This window comes from Staurois parvus, unplaced genomic scaffold (assembly GCF_062004578.1).
Source record: "Staurois parvus isolate SC_StPar_1 unplaced genomic scaffold, SC_StPar_1.0 ptg002942l, whole genome shotgun sequence".
Lineage (NCBI taxonomy): Eukaryota > Metazoa > Chordata > Amphibia > Anura > Ranidae > Staurois > Staurois parvus.
In genome coordinates, this window is record NW_028320738.1 from 232,437 (window position 1) to 249,697 (window position 17,261).

The window sequence follows — 17,261 nt, forward strand, 5'->3', positions numbered from 1 at the left end:
TTTAAAAAAACAGGGTTTTTTTTTCGACCGTTGAAAATGACAGTTAATTTTTTTACAGTAGCAAAAGAAATGAGAGGTAATTTTTGACAGTGGAAAAAAATGGTAATTGAAAAATGAGGTTTTTTTTTAATGTTGAAAAATGACAGTTATTTTTTGTCGTAAAAATTAGGGTTTACTTACAGTTGAAAAAAGTCATCTATTTTTTTAACAGTCAAAAAATGTCAGTTATGTTTGACAGTTGAAAAATGACAGTATTTTACACTGGCAAAAAAATGCAGATAATTTTTGGCAGTAAAAAAAAAAAAAAAAATCACATTTAAAAAGAGTTTTTTTTGTCAATTGAAAAATTACATTTAATTTTGACAGTAGAAAAATGCATTATTTTTTGTCAGTTTTTTTTGACATCTAAAAATGATGTTTTATTTGTAATTTTAAACAAATTAGTTATTTTTTGTCAGTTGAAAAATGACAATTATTTTTGACTTTTTTACAACAAATTTTTCTACTGTCAAAAAAACCTTTGTTTTTCAATTGCCATTTTTTGAACTTTCAAAAATAACTAATTGTTCTACTCTCAAATATAACTTTTGTTTTTCAAAAATAAAATTTTAACTGACAAAAAGGGTCATTTTTAAAATGTCAAAAAAAACATAATTTTTCAATTATCATTTTTTTGCAAATGTCAAATTTTTTTTGTCAATTTTCAACTGACAAAAAATAATTCTTATATTTCAACAGACAAAAAAACCCTAATTTTTAATTGTCAAAAATAACTCATATTTTGCCTGTTATTTTTCAAGTGTCAAAAACAATTATCAACTGACAAAATATCTGTCATTTTTCACCTGTAAAAAATAACTCCTTTTTATCAACAAATATTAACCGTCATTTTTAAACTGTCAATAAAACCATAATTTTTCAATTGCCATTTTTTGCCACTGTCAAATATAACTGTCACTTTTCAACTGTAAAAAATAACTCATTTTAAACTGAAAATATAACTGTCATTTTTTAAATGACCAAAAAAATACTCATTTTCAACTGTCAAAAAAACTGTAATTTTTCAACTTAATAAAAATAACTGTCATTTGGAAACTTCCAATAAATCTGTCATTTTTTAATTGTCATAAACCCCCTAATTTTTTCAGCTGTCATTTTATTGCCACTGTCAAAAATAACAGTCACAAGCATGCATCCAGTGAAGGCGGAACACTCGGACCTCCTGCATGCTTGTTCCTGGTCAGTGACACACTAGGGAGTGAAGTGAGGTTTAGGATGAAGATGACGGCCCCGGAACCTGTAGCTTTCTCTACAAATCACTCCTGTTTCCTGCCCTTCCTCCTATTGGCTGAGTATTGCACCAATCACCAATCACATCATCCCCCTTGTGATGTCTCTGGGCGGATCCCTCACTTCTGGCTCCTCCCACATATCTTTATACAACCTCCCCCTACACATACCCCGGCATGGAGGGGCTGAGTGAAGGTGGTGGTGAAGGTGTGGAGGTGTCGGATCGGGTCACACAGATCATAGAAGGAGATCCGCCCGGCCTCATAATCCAGATCTATCCTGACTCTGGTACTGGAGACACCGCCGGGGAATGGGGTATTATTACTGTCATGTATCACTGAGTACTGATTACCCCCCAACCACCCCTCCAACCCCCAGGACTTCTTATTATATCCAATCCCTGACTGATCTCCTCTCCTGTCTATATTGGGGTAACACATCCCGACTATCCAGGACCGGGACTCCCCGACATCCACGTCCCAGTAATGTCTCCCGGAGGAGAAGCTCTGACTGCTCATCACCTGAGGACCCTGGAACCTCTCTGGTGTTTCTGGCCGATTCTGATATGATGATGAGGATGCAGTTTTCCCGTCATCTGATATATGTAGACGATTACCAGCTGTCCTCACATCCAGTAATATGTCTGTAACCCCCGACACCCCCAATGTTTGCTGTACAGCCCCAATATTTGGTCCTCCAGTGGGGGAGGGTTGGGGGTCTGGCCTGGATGGTGGAGCATTGATGGGACCTTTGCCCTTTGTAGTAGAATGTGGAGAGACATGTGTGCCTGTACATTTCTGTACATTGACCCCAGACATGATATCAGATAAACCCGTGTGTAATGTGTGTGAGATCCCCCCCACATCCCCTCCATCATGGAGGAGGTTCCCATGTCTCTCTCTGTCCTCATCATCTCCATCCTCAGTATCACACAAGTCACCTGTGTATGATTCCTGTAGGACAGTCAGTGGATCCGTCATGTTACACAGCTCCTCAATGTCCCTCATCTTCCTGGACAGCTCCTCCTTCTTTATTTCCAGATCCCGAATATAATCCAACATGGGACGGGAGACCCGCTCTGCCCACCCGGAGATGTCCCTCAGGACTCTCCTCTCCAGGTCTTCCAGACGTCTCCTGAGGTCTCTGAACAGGGCAGTGACTCTCTTGGTTTCATCATCTGCTTTTCCTTGTACTTTCCTCCTGCGTTCCTGCAGACTCTGGACTCTTTTCTCCATCTCCTCTCTCTCTGTCATCAGTTTCTGCAGAACATTCCTCAGTTTCTTCTTCTTCATCTCAGAGGCCTCCTCCAGAGTCTCCACCTGGTGTCCTCGATGTTCTCCAATTAACCCGCAGGACATACAGATACAGGTGGAGTCCTCGGTGCAGTAATACTCCAGGATCTTCTTATGGATGGAGCATTTCCTGGTCTTCAGGGAAGTGGTGGGGTCACATAGGACATGTTCTGGTGACTTGCTGTGGACTCTCAGGTGGTTGTCACACAGAGAAGCTTCACACAGCAGACAGGATTTCACAGCCGGTACAGGAGTGTGAATACAGTGAGTACAGAAGACCCCGGACTCCTCTTGCTCTGGATGGGTAGACTGGAAGTTCTCCACTATGTTACGTAGTGTTATGTTCCTCCTCAGTGCAGGACGTTCCTGGAACTCTTCTCTGCATTCAGGACAGGAATAACCTCCAGTCCCCTCCTGTGTATCCAACACACGGCCAATACAGTCCCGGCAGAAGTTGTGTCCACATCTCAGGGTTACAGGATCTGTATAAATGTTCAGACAGACGGAACATTCCAGCTCCTTCCTCAGATCAGAAGACGCCATCGCTGAGAGCAGAAGACAGAATGACGGGGAAAGTCTCTGACACTCCGTATCCAATGTGACCCATTCTGTACACTCCTACACGGGGCGAGGTGTACATTCCTACAGAGGGAGAGGCTGGGACTGAGACACGTAGCTAGAAGAATTCTTCTACAGAAGGACACAGACATGTAATAAGTAGTGACGGGTCCAACACCCCCCTGTTCGGTTCGCGGTCCAACATTCCAACTTGACGAAAGTTCAACCGCAAACTTCAACTCAATGCAAGTCTATGGGACTGGAACTTGTAAATGGAAAAGTGTCCATTCTGAAGGCTTTTATGCCAGTTATTGGCCCCAGAAGTGGTATGGGGACTCGGGGACGGCTCTGAGGGACAGGAATCACTGGGGAAAAAAGTACCATTTTTAAAGGGGCCATCATTTTTCATTTCATGCCTGGGGGGTCCCCATAAACTCCCTGCAAAGTTGCACATCTGTACAATGTATAGGACCTGATGCAGCACAACTGACATGTATACTAAAAGAAATATGTGTGGGGTCCCCCCTAATCCATAACAGACCCTTTAGGTCCAGTGGGAAGGTTAGGGGGGACCCCAAAGTGAATTTTTTTTTTTAACTGTGTGGGATTCCCCCTAAACGCCATACCAGGCCTTTTAGGCCTGGTAGGACTTCTAAGGGGAGCAACACCCCCAAAAATAAGGGGAAAAGGTGTCGGGTCCCTCCTAACTTCCTACCAGACCCTTGATCTCAGCACAGGCCTATCAGGCCAGGAAAGGGGGGGATGAACGAATGGCCCTCCCCTCCCTGGGCCTTACCAGGACACATGCCCTCAGCATGGAGACAAGGGCCTCTTCCTCAAAATCCTGGTTGTGGGGGTCTGCGGGCAGGGGGCTCATTAGTCTCAGGGTACCCTTTCAAATAAGGGGGGGCACCCTGATGCTGCCCCCTTGTGAATGAGTAAGGGGTACAAAATAAATATAATTGTGCCTTGGGTGTTGGTGGGGCCCTAAACCAAACAAATAGTTGGAAGCGACCATAATCAGGATTGAGGAATAGGATAGGCAGCATAGGCAGTCTTCAAGGGATCCCTAACAAATGGGATCAGTTACATCAGCATCAGGGATCAGGACAAGATAGTTGCTGTTGATCCAGGACTGATTCATGTTGATAAATGTCAGCTGGTCAGCGGAGTCTGTGGACAGATGCACTCTTTTATCCGTCACAAAACCTCCAGCAGCACTGAATGTCCGTTCGGAAAGCACGCTGGGTGCAGGACAGGCCAGTAGCTGGATGGCATATTGAGCAAGTTCTGGCCAGTGATCCATCCTCAAGACCCAGTAACCCAGTGGATGTTCAGTTGGAAAGGCCTCCAAGTCTGCTCTTGCCCCTAGATAATCCTGCACCATATGATGCAGACCCTGCCGATGGGTGCTTAAACCTAACAGTCCTGGGCACTGAGGACTAAAGAACTGTTTGAAGGCATCAGTCAGCCGGCCACCTGCTCCACCGCTCTTCCTTTGACAGAATGAAGCCCCAGAAACACGTTGTCCAGGAAATGGTGACCTCCCATTGTCTGGAAAGGTTCTACACAAATGTTTTTTCATGGCGTCCTCAAGAGGTTTCATCCTCTGCTCCCTCTGTGAAGACTGGATGAGCTCTGCAACTTCACCCTTGTAACGTGGATCAAGAGGGGTTGCCAACCAGTACTGATCCCTCTCCTTGATACCACGAATCCTCGGGCCCTTACACAGGCTTTGCAGAATCAGGGAGCCCATGCAGTATAAGTTTGAGGAGGCAGGAGATTCTGAGTCCTCTGGGTCACTGAGGATGACATTGTCAGGAACTACCTCCTCCCAGCCATGTACTACTCCTGGTTGGGGTTCTGGGGACTGAAAACCACCCCTTGAAGACTGCTGTATGTCATCCTCTACTTCCATGGTGCTGCAATCCTCCTCCTTCTCTTCCTCCTCCTGCTGTGTGTTTTGTGGCCCCTCAGGAATGGTTTCTGCATAAAGGGGGCCTTGAGAGGACAGGAAATCCTCCTCTTCCTCCCTCTGTTCTTCCTCAAGTGCCCTGTCCATGATTCCATGCAGCGTGTGCTCCAGCAGGAAGACTAGAGGGATAATGTCACTGATACATGCATTGTCACGGCTCACCATCCCTGTGGCCCCTCAAATGGTGACAGGACAATGCATGCATCCTTTTCAGCAGCCACTGGTGTGGTGAAAAGAAGCCAAGCTCCCCTGAGCCTGTCCTTGTGCCATATTCACACAGGTACTCATTGTTGGCCCTCTGCTGTGTGTGCAGCCGCTGCAGCATTGCCAATGTTGACTTCCACCTGGTGGACATGTCACAAATGAGGTGGTTGGTGGGCAGGTTGAATTCCCGTTGAATGTCAGCCAGCCGAACACTGGCCGTGTATGACCACCGGAAATGGCCACAGACTTTTCTGGCCTGCCTCAGAAGATCTGGAAAGCCTGGGTACCTGTTCAAGAAACACTGCACCACCAAATTCAGGACGTGTGCCATGCATGGAACATGTGCCAAGTGTCCCTGTTGGAGGGCAGAGAGAAGGGTGGTGCCATAGTCACATGCAACCATTCATGGCTCAATCTGCTGTGGTGTCAACCATCTCTGAGCCGGCCCCTGCAGAGCTGACAGAATCTCTGGCCCGGTGTGGCTCCTGTCCCCTAGACAGACCAGCTGAAGCACCACATGGCATCTCTTAGCCTGACTGCTTGTGTAGCCCCTTGAATGCTTACGGAGCACTGCTGGTTCAGAGGACAATTCAGCAGAAGAGGCCATAGAGGCAGAGGAAGAGGAGGGGGTGGGGCAGACAGATGTGGCAGAATCACCACTAGATTTTTGGAGGCGTGGTGGTGGAACAAGCTCCAGCACTGAACCCTGTCCTGCATCCTTCCCAGCTGCTAGCAGAGTCACCCAGTGTGCTGTGAAGGATATGTAACGTCCCTGACTATGCCTGCTGGACCACGTGTCAGTAATGTGGACCTTTCTGCTGACCACCCTGTCCGAGGCCAATACATTGCCTTCCACATGATGGTACAGAGCTGGAATGGACTTTTCGTCTTTTCGGAACCTGCCACTGTGGTACAGAACATTCTGCAAATTCACGGAAGGAGGCGGAGTCCACCAGATGGAAAGGCAGAAGTTGTAATGCAGCAATTTGGCCAGGCTAGCATTTAGATGCTGAGAATGTGGATGGGCGGGACATGTGGATGGGCGGGGCATGTGGATGGGTGGGACATGTGGATGGATAGGACATGTGGATGGGTGGGACATGGGGATGGGCGGGACATGTGGATGGGCGGGGCATGTGGATGGGCGGGACATGTGGATGAATGGGACATGGGGATGGGCGGGACATGTGGACAGGCGGGACATGTGGACGGGCGGGACATGTGGACGGGCGGAACATGTGGACGGACGGGACATGTGGACGGACGGGACATGTGGACGGACGGGACATGTGGACGGACGGGACATAGGGACGGGCGTGACATGTGGTTGGGCGGGACATGTGGATGGGTGCGACATGTGGATGGGAGGGACATGTGGATGGCTGGGACATGTGGATGGCTGGGACATGTGGATGGCTGGGGCATGTGGATGGCTGGGACATGTGGATGGCTGGGACATGTGGATGGGTGGGGCATGTGGATGGCTGGGACATGTGGATGGGTGAGACATGTGGATGGGTGAGACATGTGGATGGGTGGGACATGTGGATGGGTGGGACATGTGGACGGGTGGGACATGTGGACGGGTGGGACATGTGGACGTGTGGGACATGGGGATGGATAGGACATGTGGATGGGTGGGACATGTGGATGGCTGGAACATGGGGATGGGCGGGACATGTGGATGGGCGGGACATGTGGATGGGACATGGGGACGGGTGGGACATGTGGACGGGCGGGACATGTGGACGGATGGGACATGGGGATGGGCGGGACATGTGAATGGCTGGGACATGGGGATGGGCGGGACATGTGGATGGGCGGGGCATGTGGATAGGCGGGACATGTGGATGAATGGGACATGTGGATGGCTGGGACATGGGGATGGGCGGGACATGTGGACGGTGTGAGGAACTGTCCTTTTGTTCATAACATTTTGCCCTTTCTGTTCCGGTTTTCTCCCCTTTGTAAAGCTGGACATGTTTCACAGACATTCTACACTGTTTGTTTAGGGAAATGTAACCTTGTAGACTTTCACTTCTAATAGAGTTCATACTGTATTGTTTGTTGGGTTTGTTGTGGGTGGGGAAAACCCGGTGCCGGGCTGTCTGGTGGGGGTGGGGTTGAAGCTGTATATACTGAGCTGTGTTTAATAAAGATTCATTCATTTTTCACCCTACACGAAGTTCCGACTCGTGGTTTTGGGTAGAGCAAAAGGGAGGGTTTTAGCTATAATATCTGCCTTGGAAGACTGGCTGGAGAAGAGGACCATTGGGTGTGACACATAGCTCCGCACGAGGAAGCCCAGACGGAACGGTTCCGCCACAATTGGTTGGCAGCGGTGGGATCTTTCCTCATTGCGGAGAAAGTCCAAACCACCAACCGGGACCCCATCTTTTTCACGGAGACGTTCCTGCTCAGCCAGATGGATATACGGGACCTCCGGAAGCCAGCTCTCCAAAGCCTGCTTGTTGCTCGGGGAGGTATCGCTGGCTCCAAGACCAGAGAGGAACTGTTGGGCGAGATTATGGCCTTAGACCAAGCGGATGCGCACCCCACTTCACCTGATGCACTCTCCGCTACACATGAAGTGAACACTGCTCCGCCAGAAGTGAACTCTGCTCCACAGGAGTTGGAGGAACAGAGCAGCTCATCGGCCCCTGAAACGCCAGGCCTGCTTAGCACCGCACGGAGACCCCTATACCATTCGGATTTACAACAAGAGGTGGAGTGGCGTATGGCTCTGTTTGGCAGCTCTCCCACCTCCGAACAGATTTCCAAGGCCCTAGACGATGCCACACAACTGCGGCTTAGTCACTCCCAGTCATCAACTGAGGACTCAGTCTGGGAGAGGATTAGCTCTGGCCTTCTCCAGACTGCAACCAGACCAACGAAAATTCCATACGCTGCTTTTAAAACTTTCTCGGAGGCTGATGGGGACATTGACAGCTTTCTTCAGGACTTTGAACGTTTGTGCACCATCCATGGTGTGGGTGCCCAAGATCGGGTTCCCATTTTGAGCAGCAAGCTAACCGGTCGGGCTGCAGACGCATTCAGGACTGTACCCGACAGCTACTGCTTGGATTATGATTTTGTTAAGGAACACTTGTTGGCCCGCTACGCTCTCACCCCAGAGGCGTATCGCTTAAAGTTCCGGACACTCAAGAAGAAACCCCAGGACACCTTCACTGAATGGGGACATCAGTTACAACACACTGCCAGCAGCTGGGTCCGAGGGTGTCAGATCACCAAGCTAGAGGAACTGTTACAACTGCTGTTACTAGAGCAGTTTTACAATGGACTTTCAGGGGATGTTCGACATTGGGTCCGGGACAAACAACCCCTAACTTTAGCCGATGCTAGTCGCTGGGCAGATGAGTACCTGGACAACAGGAGGCTAACCGAGCCTGCTATTCCCCCTGCACCTCGTCCACAACCAGTGGTGCCCACTCCGGTCACCCGAGAATGCCTCAGACCACCCACACCTTCTGACCCAAAGCGGTCTAGCCCACGCTGTTATGGCTGCAACCAAACAGGGCACATCCGCATTCATTGCCCCCGGAATTCACCAAGGCCCCAGAGCAGCCAACCACCTCGGGGCACTTCCAACCGACCCACCACTCCCTATGGCCGAGCCTCTGCCTACTCCCTACAGGACCACCCAAGTGACACCGCCTCTTCATGGAGGAATTTTACCACCGAGGATGAGGACATTGGGGTCTTTCATGAGGCTAACCCTCTCCAGGCTGCCACCCCGGACAATCACAGACATCACCAACAGGTTGTCCATGTTAACGGCCGTCAGGCCCAAGGATTACGGGACACTGGAGCCACACTCACCCTAGTCCAACCCCAATTGGTACCAGACTGGGCCAAGACCGGGCGGTCTGTGGCTGTACGGGTAGCGGGAGGCCATGTCTACCGGATTCCTACTGCAAGGCTTCATCTGGATTGGGGGGCCGGGGCCAGGAACGTTGAAATTGGAGTAATGCAGAACTTGCCAGCTGAGGTTCTCCTTGGAAATGATCTGGGAGTTCTGGTCTCCACTTTTGGCACTGAGACCCCTGCTGAAGCTCATCCAGTCACCACTCGCCACCAAGCTAGAGAGCATGCACCCACTCCACCTGCCGAGGTTCCGGTAAGAATCGAATACCCACCCCCTGCTGAGCTTGTCCCTGCCCTGACCTGGGATTCCCCCGCTGATTTTGCTAAAGAAACAGCCAGTGACCGGACCTTAGACCCCTATAGACAGAGGGCTGGAAGTGATCCTGGGGGATTGGGAGATGTGACGTATGAGTGGGACCAGGGCAAGTTGTACAGGGTCCACGGGGGAGCAGGGGTGGGCGCCGCTCAAATACCTCACCGGCAGATGGTAGTACCGAGGAAGTATCGGCGTGACCTCCTCCAGATTGCGCATGATATTCCTCTTGCTGGGCATTTGGGCAAGCGACGGACCCTGCATCGCTTAACCCAGAGTTTCTTCTGGCCAGGAGTATCGGGGGACGTTCGGGACTACTGTCGGTCTTGTGAGGTCTGCCAGAAGGTAGGGAAGCAGGAAGACAGGCCCAGGGCCACTCTGAGGCCCCTACCCATAGTAGGGGAACCTTTCAGTCGTATCGCCGTGGACCTAGTGGGGCCCCTGAAACGGCCTAGTCCCACAGGCAAGAAGTATATCTTGACCATTGTTGACTACGCCACCCGGTACCCGGAGGCCGTAGCGCTGAGAGATGTGCAGGCAGAAACAGTTGCGCAAGCCCTGCTGCAGATCTTTACTCGGGTAGGATTTCCTCGTGAGATCCTGACCGACCAAGGCACGCAGTTCACGGCCGAGCTTACCCAACAACTTTGGAAGTTGTGTGGGATCAGACCGCTGTACAGCTCTCCCTACCACCCCCAGACCAATGGGCTCTGCGAACGGTTTAACGGTACACTGAAACAGCTCCTCCGAACATTCACTATGTCCCATAAGGACTGGGAGCGGCATCTTCCCCACCTCCTGTTCGCCTACCGAGAGGTACCGCAGGAGTCCACAGGGTTCTCTCCCTTCGAGCTGCTGTACGGCCGAAGGGTTCGGGGACCCCTGGATCTCCTACGCGAACACTGGGAGGGAGCAGTTGCCGAGGAAGGGACCTCGGTGGTGGCTTATGTGCTGGAGCTCAGGGAGAGGCTACAACGGTTGACGACCCTAGTACGAGACAACCTTGAGGCCGCCCAGAGCAGACAGAAACGGTGGTATGACCGGTCTGCCCGAGACCGAACATTTCACTTAGGACAGAAAGTGTTGGCCTTGAAACCAGTCAGGCATGACAAATTACAAGCTGCCTGGCAGGGCCCGTACCAAGTGGTGGAGCAACTCTGTGATACCACATACATTGTAGCTCGCTGTTTGGATGGACGGATCCGGAGAACCTTCCATGTGAATATGCTGAAACCGTTCATCAAACGACAGGAGGACAGTGTAGCTGCTATTTGCGCTCCGGCTACCGATGACTCAGAAACGCTTCTTCTGCCGGGGCTGCCAGGGGACGAACAGTCCCAGCGGAGTGTAGCGGATGTAGATATCAGCACACGGCTGCCTTCCAAGGCCCGAGAACAGGCCCGCCAACTGCTCCAAGAACACAGAGAGCTGTTCTCGTCTCTGCCCGGTTACACCACCACAACTGTCCACCGGGTAGACACACAGGGTCAGGCCCCTCTGAAGCAGGCGGCCTACCGAGTGCCTGAGTCCATCAGAGAAGGGATGAGAAGAGAGATTAAGGAAATGTTAGATTTAGGTGTGATAGAACCCTCTGACAGTCCCTGGGCCTCCCCAGTAGTCCTGGTACCCAAGAAAGACGGAACTGTCCGTTTCTGTGTGGACTACCGCAGGCTCAATGACCGGACTGTGACTGATGCATACCCCATGCCCCAGATAGACGAGCTGCTGGACCGGATGGCCAGAGGTCATTTTCTTACCACTATCGATCTCTGCAAGGGGTACTGGCAGATTCCGCTGGATGCGGACGCGGTACCAAAGTCAGCATTCATCACCCCGTTCGGCTTGTACCAGTCCAGGGTCATGCCGTTTGGGATGAAGAATGCCCCGGCTACCTTTCAGAGAATGGTAGATAAGCTGCTGGATGGACTGCAGGACTTCTCCTGCGCCTATCTAGACGATATAGCTATCTACAGTGATAGTTGGGAGGATCATCTCCGACATCTCAGGGAAGTGCTTGATCGCATTGGGCAAGCAGGGCTGACCATCCGACCTGACAAATGCCACGTTGGGGTGTCCGAGGTCCAATATCTAGGACATCGGGTAGGATGTGGGAAGCAAGGACCAGCACCTGCAAAGGTGGAAGCGGTAGCAAATTGGCCCACTCCCCGAACCAAGACCCAGGTCCTTGCCTTCCTAGGCACTGCAGGGTACTACCGTAAATTCATCCCCGACTACAGCGCCATTGCTAAACCCCTAACGGATCTGACCCGGAAGAATCTGCCCCGACAGGTTGTGTGGTCCCCAGAGTGTGAAATGGCTTTCCAAAAGCTCAAACATGACCTGATCCATGCTCCCGTTTTGGCTGCTCTTGACCCTTCCAAACGGTTTTGTGTTCACACAGATGCCTCCACCTTTGGATTGGGCGCTGTTCTGAGCCAAATTGGGGATGACGGGAACGACCATCCAGTGGCCTACCTAAGTAGAAAGTTGTTACCCCGGAGGTGGCCTATGCTGCTGTGGAGAAAGAGTGTCTTGCCTTAGTATGGGATCTCAAGAAATTGCAGCCCTACCTGTACGGGCGCTCCTTCACCGTACTCACCAATCACAACCCCCTGGTATGGCTAAACCAGATCTCCAGGGACAATGGTCGTCTGCTGCGGTGGAGCTTGGCCCTCCAACCTTATAACTTTACCATCCGGTACCAGCCAGGGAAGCAAAACGCCAACTCAGATGGGTTGTCCCAGCAAGCCGAGTTGGAGAAGTGACCCTCTGAACCGACCAGCCCCAAGTGGACCCGTTTGAAGGTCTCACCAGGTCTGGCGGGTGTTACACAACGGGGGAGCCTTGTGACGAACTGTGCCTTTGATAACATTTTGCCCTTTCTGTTCCGGTTTCCTCCCCTTTGTAAAGATGTTTATGTTTCACAGACATTCTACACTGTTTGTTTAGGGAAATGTGACCTTTGTAGTCTTTCACTTCTATAGAGTTCATACTGTATTGTTGGGATGTATGTTTGTTGTGGGTGGAGAAAACCTGGTGCCAGACTGTCTGGTGGGGGTGGGGGTGAGCTGTATACTGAGTTGTGTTCAATAAAGAGTCATTCATTTTCACCCTACACGAAGTTCCGGCATTCATTCATTCACCCTACACGAAGTTCCGACTCGTGGTTTGGGAGAGCAGGGAAGGGAGTGTTTTGAACTATAATACCTGCCTTGGAAGAGCGCTGGAAGACTTGCTGGAAAAGGGGACCATTAGCTGAGACGCATCGCTCTGCACGAAGGAGCCCAGGTGGAACGGTTCCGCCACATAGCCTCAGGTAGGTGGCCAGGAAAGAGCTCTCGGGGATCGGCTCCCGATTGGTCGGGTTGGATGGATTCTGGAATGCCTTTTATTGGATGTTGTTACGCCGTGATCTATCCTCCAGAGCTGACACTTTATGTTTCAGCCAATCTCTTTCTTCATCTCTTTGGTGGTGGGCGTGTCTACTAGGGTGGTACAGGAAGGGGCGGAGTCTCCCAGCTCTGTGGCGGAGATCCTTCATCTCTGATTGGTTGCAGAGTGAATGATAGGTGACGGTATGGATGATGTCTCCTTCATGAATGGATGAGAAATAGGCGGAATAGTAGGAGGAGACTTACCCATTGGATGGGAGAAATGACTTGCAGAATGGGAAGTATTAGTGGGAGAATCTGTCCCAGCATGCTGTGGGCTCATATCTGTCATTCTACGCAGAGGAGACCGGCTGCAGGAGGAGAGAGCGCTGACACCTGCTTAACAAGGTGTCACAGGAGAAGCTGTGTCCTGAGTGAGAGGAGGAGGATCCTGAGCTGCTGCTGCCACCATGTTGGGGATGGCTGGTTTGCCCCTGAGGGGAGGAGTTTCCTCTCAGCTTTCCTCTTCTTTGTCATCTCCCTGAGGGTCACCAGGCTGTTGACTCTCCTCTGGGGTGTCAGCTCCGCCCACTGCTGTGTGCTGGAACTGTGAGTACAGAAGAGCTGGGGGGGATGCAGCCAATCAGACTACTCCGGACACTCCCACAATCAGGGGATTTTGGGATGTTTAAAAATGACAGTTATTATTGACAGTTGACAAAGAAGAGTTATTTTTTGTCAGTTGAAAGTAACAGCTGAAAAATGACAGTTATTATTGTCAGTTCAAAAATGACTGTTTAAAAATTACAGTTATTTTTGACAGTTGAAAAGTGACAGTTATTTTTTGTTAGATGAAAAATGTATTTTTAACATTTTGAAAAACTGGCAATTGAAATATTAGGGTTTTTGACAGTTTCAAAATGACAGCTATTTTTTGTCTTAAAAATCAAGTTTTTTTGACAGTTGAACAATGACTGTTATATTTTTATTTTGTCAAGAAATTACAGATTTTTTTTGTCAGTGGCAATAACATGACAGTTGAAAAATTAGGATTTTTTTGACAGTTGAAAAATGACAGTTAATTTTTTACAGTAGCAAAAAATGACAGGTAGTTTTTGACAGTGGAAACAATGGAAATTGAAGAATGATGGTTTTTTGACAGTTGAAAAATGACAGTTATTATTTGTCGTTAAAAATTATTATTTTGTTTACAGTGGAAAAATTACATTTAACTGTTGAAAAACGACAGTTATATTTGACAGAAAATGAGGGTATATTTGAAAAATGACTGTTTTTTTACATTGGCAATAAAATGCAGATAATTTTTGACAGTGAAAAAAAAAAAATCACATTTAAAAAAAGAGGGTTTTTTTGTTAGTTGAAAAATTACAGGTTTTTTTTTTAGTTGAAAAAGTACATTTTTTTCTTACAGAGCCAAAAAAAATTTTGTCAGTTAAAGAACAAAATTTCTTTTTGACAGTAGAATAATGAGGGATTTTTTTGTCAGTAAAAAAAATGACAGTGGCAACAATGACAGTTATTTTTGACAGTTAAAAAATGATGTTTTTGTCATCATTTAAAAAAAAATGTTATTTTTTTTGTCAGTTGAAAAATTAGTTATATTTGACATTTGAAAGTGACAGTTAATTTTTTACAGTAGCAAAAAATGACAGGTAGGTTTTGGAAATGGAAAAAATGGCAATTGAAAAATGAGGGTTTTTTGACAGTTGAAAAATGACAGTTATTTTTTGTCGATAAAAATTATTTATAATTTTTTTTAAAAGTTTAAAAAATACATTTAACAGTTAAAAAACAACAGTTATATTTGACAGTAGGAAAATGTTTTTTTTAGCAGTGGCAATAAAATGCAGATAATTTTTGATAGAGAAAAAAAAAATCACATTTAAAAAAGAGGGTTTTTTGTCAGTTGAAAAATGACAATTATTTTTGACTTTTTTTTTACAACAAATTTTTTACTGTCAAAAAACCCTTTTTTTTTAATTGACACTTTTTCCACTGTCAAAAATAACTAATTTTTCTACTCTAAAATATAACTGTTGTTTTTCAAAAATAAAATTTTAACTGACAAAAAAGTCATTTTTAATATGTAAAAAAACCCATAATTTTTCAATTGTCATTTTATTGCCACTGACAAAAATAACAGTCACAAGCATGCATCCAGTGAAGGCGGAACACTCGGACCTCCTGCATGCTTGTTCCTGGTCAGTGACACACTAGGGAGTGAAGTGAGGTTTAGGATGAAGATGACGGCCCCGGAACCTGCAGCTTTCTCCACAAATCACTCCTGTTTCCTGCCCTTCCTCCTATTGGCTGAGTATTGCACCAATCACCAATCAGATCATCCCCCTTGTGATGTCTCTGGGTGGATCTCTCACTTCTGGCTCCTCCCACATATCTTTATACAACCTGCCACTACATATACCCCGGCATGGAGGGGCTGAGTGAAGGTGGTGGTGAAGGTGTAGAGGTGTCGGATCGGGTCACACAGATCAGAGAAGGAGATCCGCCCGGCCTCATAATCCAGATCTATCCTGACTCTGGTACTGGAGACACCGCCGGGGAATCGGGTCTTCTTCCTGTCATGTATCACTGAGTACTCATCACTCCACAACCTCTCCAACACCCAGGACTTCTTATTATATCCAATCACTGACTGATCTCCTCTCCTGTCTATATTGGGGTAACACATCCCGACTCTCCAGAACCGGCACCCCCCGACATCCATGTCCCAGTAATGTCTCCCGGAGGAGAAGCTCTGACTGCTCATCACCTGAGGACCCTGGAACCTCTCTGGTGTTTCTAGCCGATTCTGATGTGATGATGACCAGGATGCAGTTTTCTTGTCATCTGATATATGTAGACCATTACCAGCTGTCCTCACATCCAGTAATATGTCTGTAACCCCCAACACCCCCCATGTTTGCTGTACAGCCCCAATATTTGGTCCTCCAGTGGGGGAGGGTTTGAGGCGTTTCCTGGATGGTGGACCATTGATGGGACCTTTGCCCTTTGTAGTAGAATGTGGAGAGACATGTGTGCCTGTACATTTCTGTACATTGACCCCAGACATGATATCAGATAAACCCGTGTGTAATGTGTGTGAGATCCCCCCCATATCCCCATCCCCTCCATCATGGAGGAGGTTCTTAAGTCTCTCTCTGTCCTCATCATCTCCATCCTCAGTATCACACAAGTCACCTGTGTCTGATTCCTGTAGGACAGTCAGTGGATCCGTCATGTTACACAGCTCCTCAATGTCCCTCATCTTCCTGGACAGCTCCTCCTTCTTTATTTCCAGATCCCGAATATAATCCAACATGGGACAGGAGACCTGCTCTGCCCACCCGGAGATGTCCCTCAGGACTCTCTTCTCCAGGTCTCCCAGACGTCTCCTGAGGTCTCTGAACAGGGCAGTGACTCTCTTGGTTTCATCATCTGCTTTTCCTTGTACTTTCCTCCTGCGTTCCTGCAGACTCTGGACTCTTTTCTCCATCTCCTCTCTCTCTGTCATCAGTTTCTGCAGAACATTCCTCAGTTTCTTCTTCTTCATCTCAGAGGCCTCCTCCAGAGTCTCCACCTGGTGTCCCCGATGTTCTCCATCCAGCCTGCAGTACACACAGATACAGGTGGAGTCCTCGGTGCAGTAATACTCCAGGATCTTCTTATGGACGGAGCATTTCCTGTCCTTCAGGGAAGTGGTGGGGTCACATAGGACATGTTCTGGTGACTTGCTGTGGACTCTCAGGTGGTTGTCACACAGATAAGCTTCACAATGCAGACAGGATTTCACAGCCGGTACAGGAGTGTGAATACAGTGAGTACAGAAGACCCCGGACTCCTCCTGCTCTGGATGGGTAGACTGGAAGTTTTCCACTATGTTACGCAGTGTTATGTTCCTCCTCAGTGCAGGATGGTCCTGGAACTCTTCTCTGTATTTAGGACGGGAATAACCTCCAGACCCCTCCTGTGTATCCAACACACGGCCAATACAGTCCCGGCAGAAGTTGTGTCCACATTTCAGGGTTACAGGATCTGTATAAATGTTCAGACAGACGGAACATTCCAGCTCCTTCCTCAGATCAGAAGACGACATCGCTGAGAGCAGAAGACAGAATGACGGGGAAAGTCTCTGACACTCCGTATCCAATGTGACCCGTTCTGTACACTCCTACACGGGGCGAGGTGTACATTCCTACACAGGGAGAGGCTGGGACTGAGACACATAGCTAGAAGAATTCTTCTACAGAAGGACACAGACATGTAATAAGTAGTGACGGGTCCAACACCCCCCTGTTCAGTTCGCGGTCCAACATTCCAACTTGACGAAAGTTCAACCGCAAACTTTGAACTCA

The 17,261-nt window shown here is 48.5% G+C and overlaps 1 protein-coding gene across 1 annotated transcript; it reads right to left on the bottom strand.

Annotated features, from left to right (window-relative positions):
* Positions 1 to 579: 579 nt before the first annotated feature.
* LOC149428894 (uncharacterized) lies at positions 580 to 17,002 on the bottom strand. The gene is made up of 3 exons (XM_089666965.1): positions 15,285 to 17,002; positions 12,210 to 12,417; positions 580 to 3,200 (listed from the first exon to the last, which is right to left on the bottom strand). Exons 1-3 carry the CDS (start codon positions 17,000 to 17,002, stop codon positions 1,410 to 1,412), a joined length of 3,717 nt encoding a protein of 1,238 aa, XP_089523091.1. The 3' UTR covers positions 580 to 1,409.
* Positions 17,003 to 17,261: the final 259 nt, after the last annotated feature.

Bases quoted from the DNA above. Each gene is read 5' to 3' on its own strand.
- LOC149428894 (XM_089666965.1), bottom strand. From the start codon at position 17,002: ATGTCGTCTTCTGATCTGAGGAAGGAGCTGGAATGTTCCGTCTGTCTG. The intron at 12,418-15,284 runs GTGAGAGATCCA...ATCTTTACAAAG, and splicing joins ATATGTGGGAGGAGCCAGAA to GGGAGGAAACCGGAACAGAA. The intron at 3,201-12,209 runs GTAAAGTTATAA...CGCCCCGTGTAG, and splicing joins TCCCTGGCTGGTACCGGATG to GAGTGTACAGAATGGGTCAC.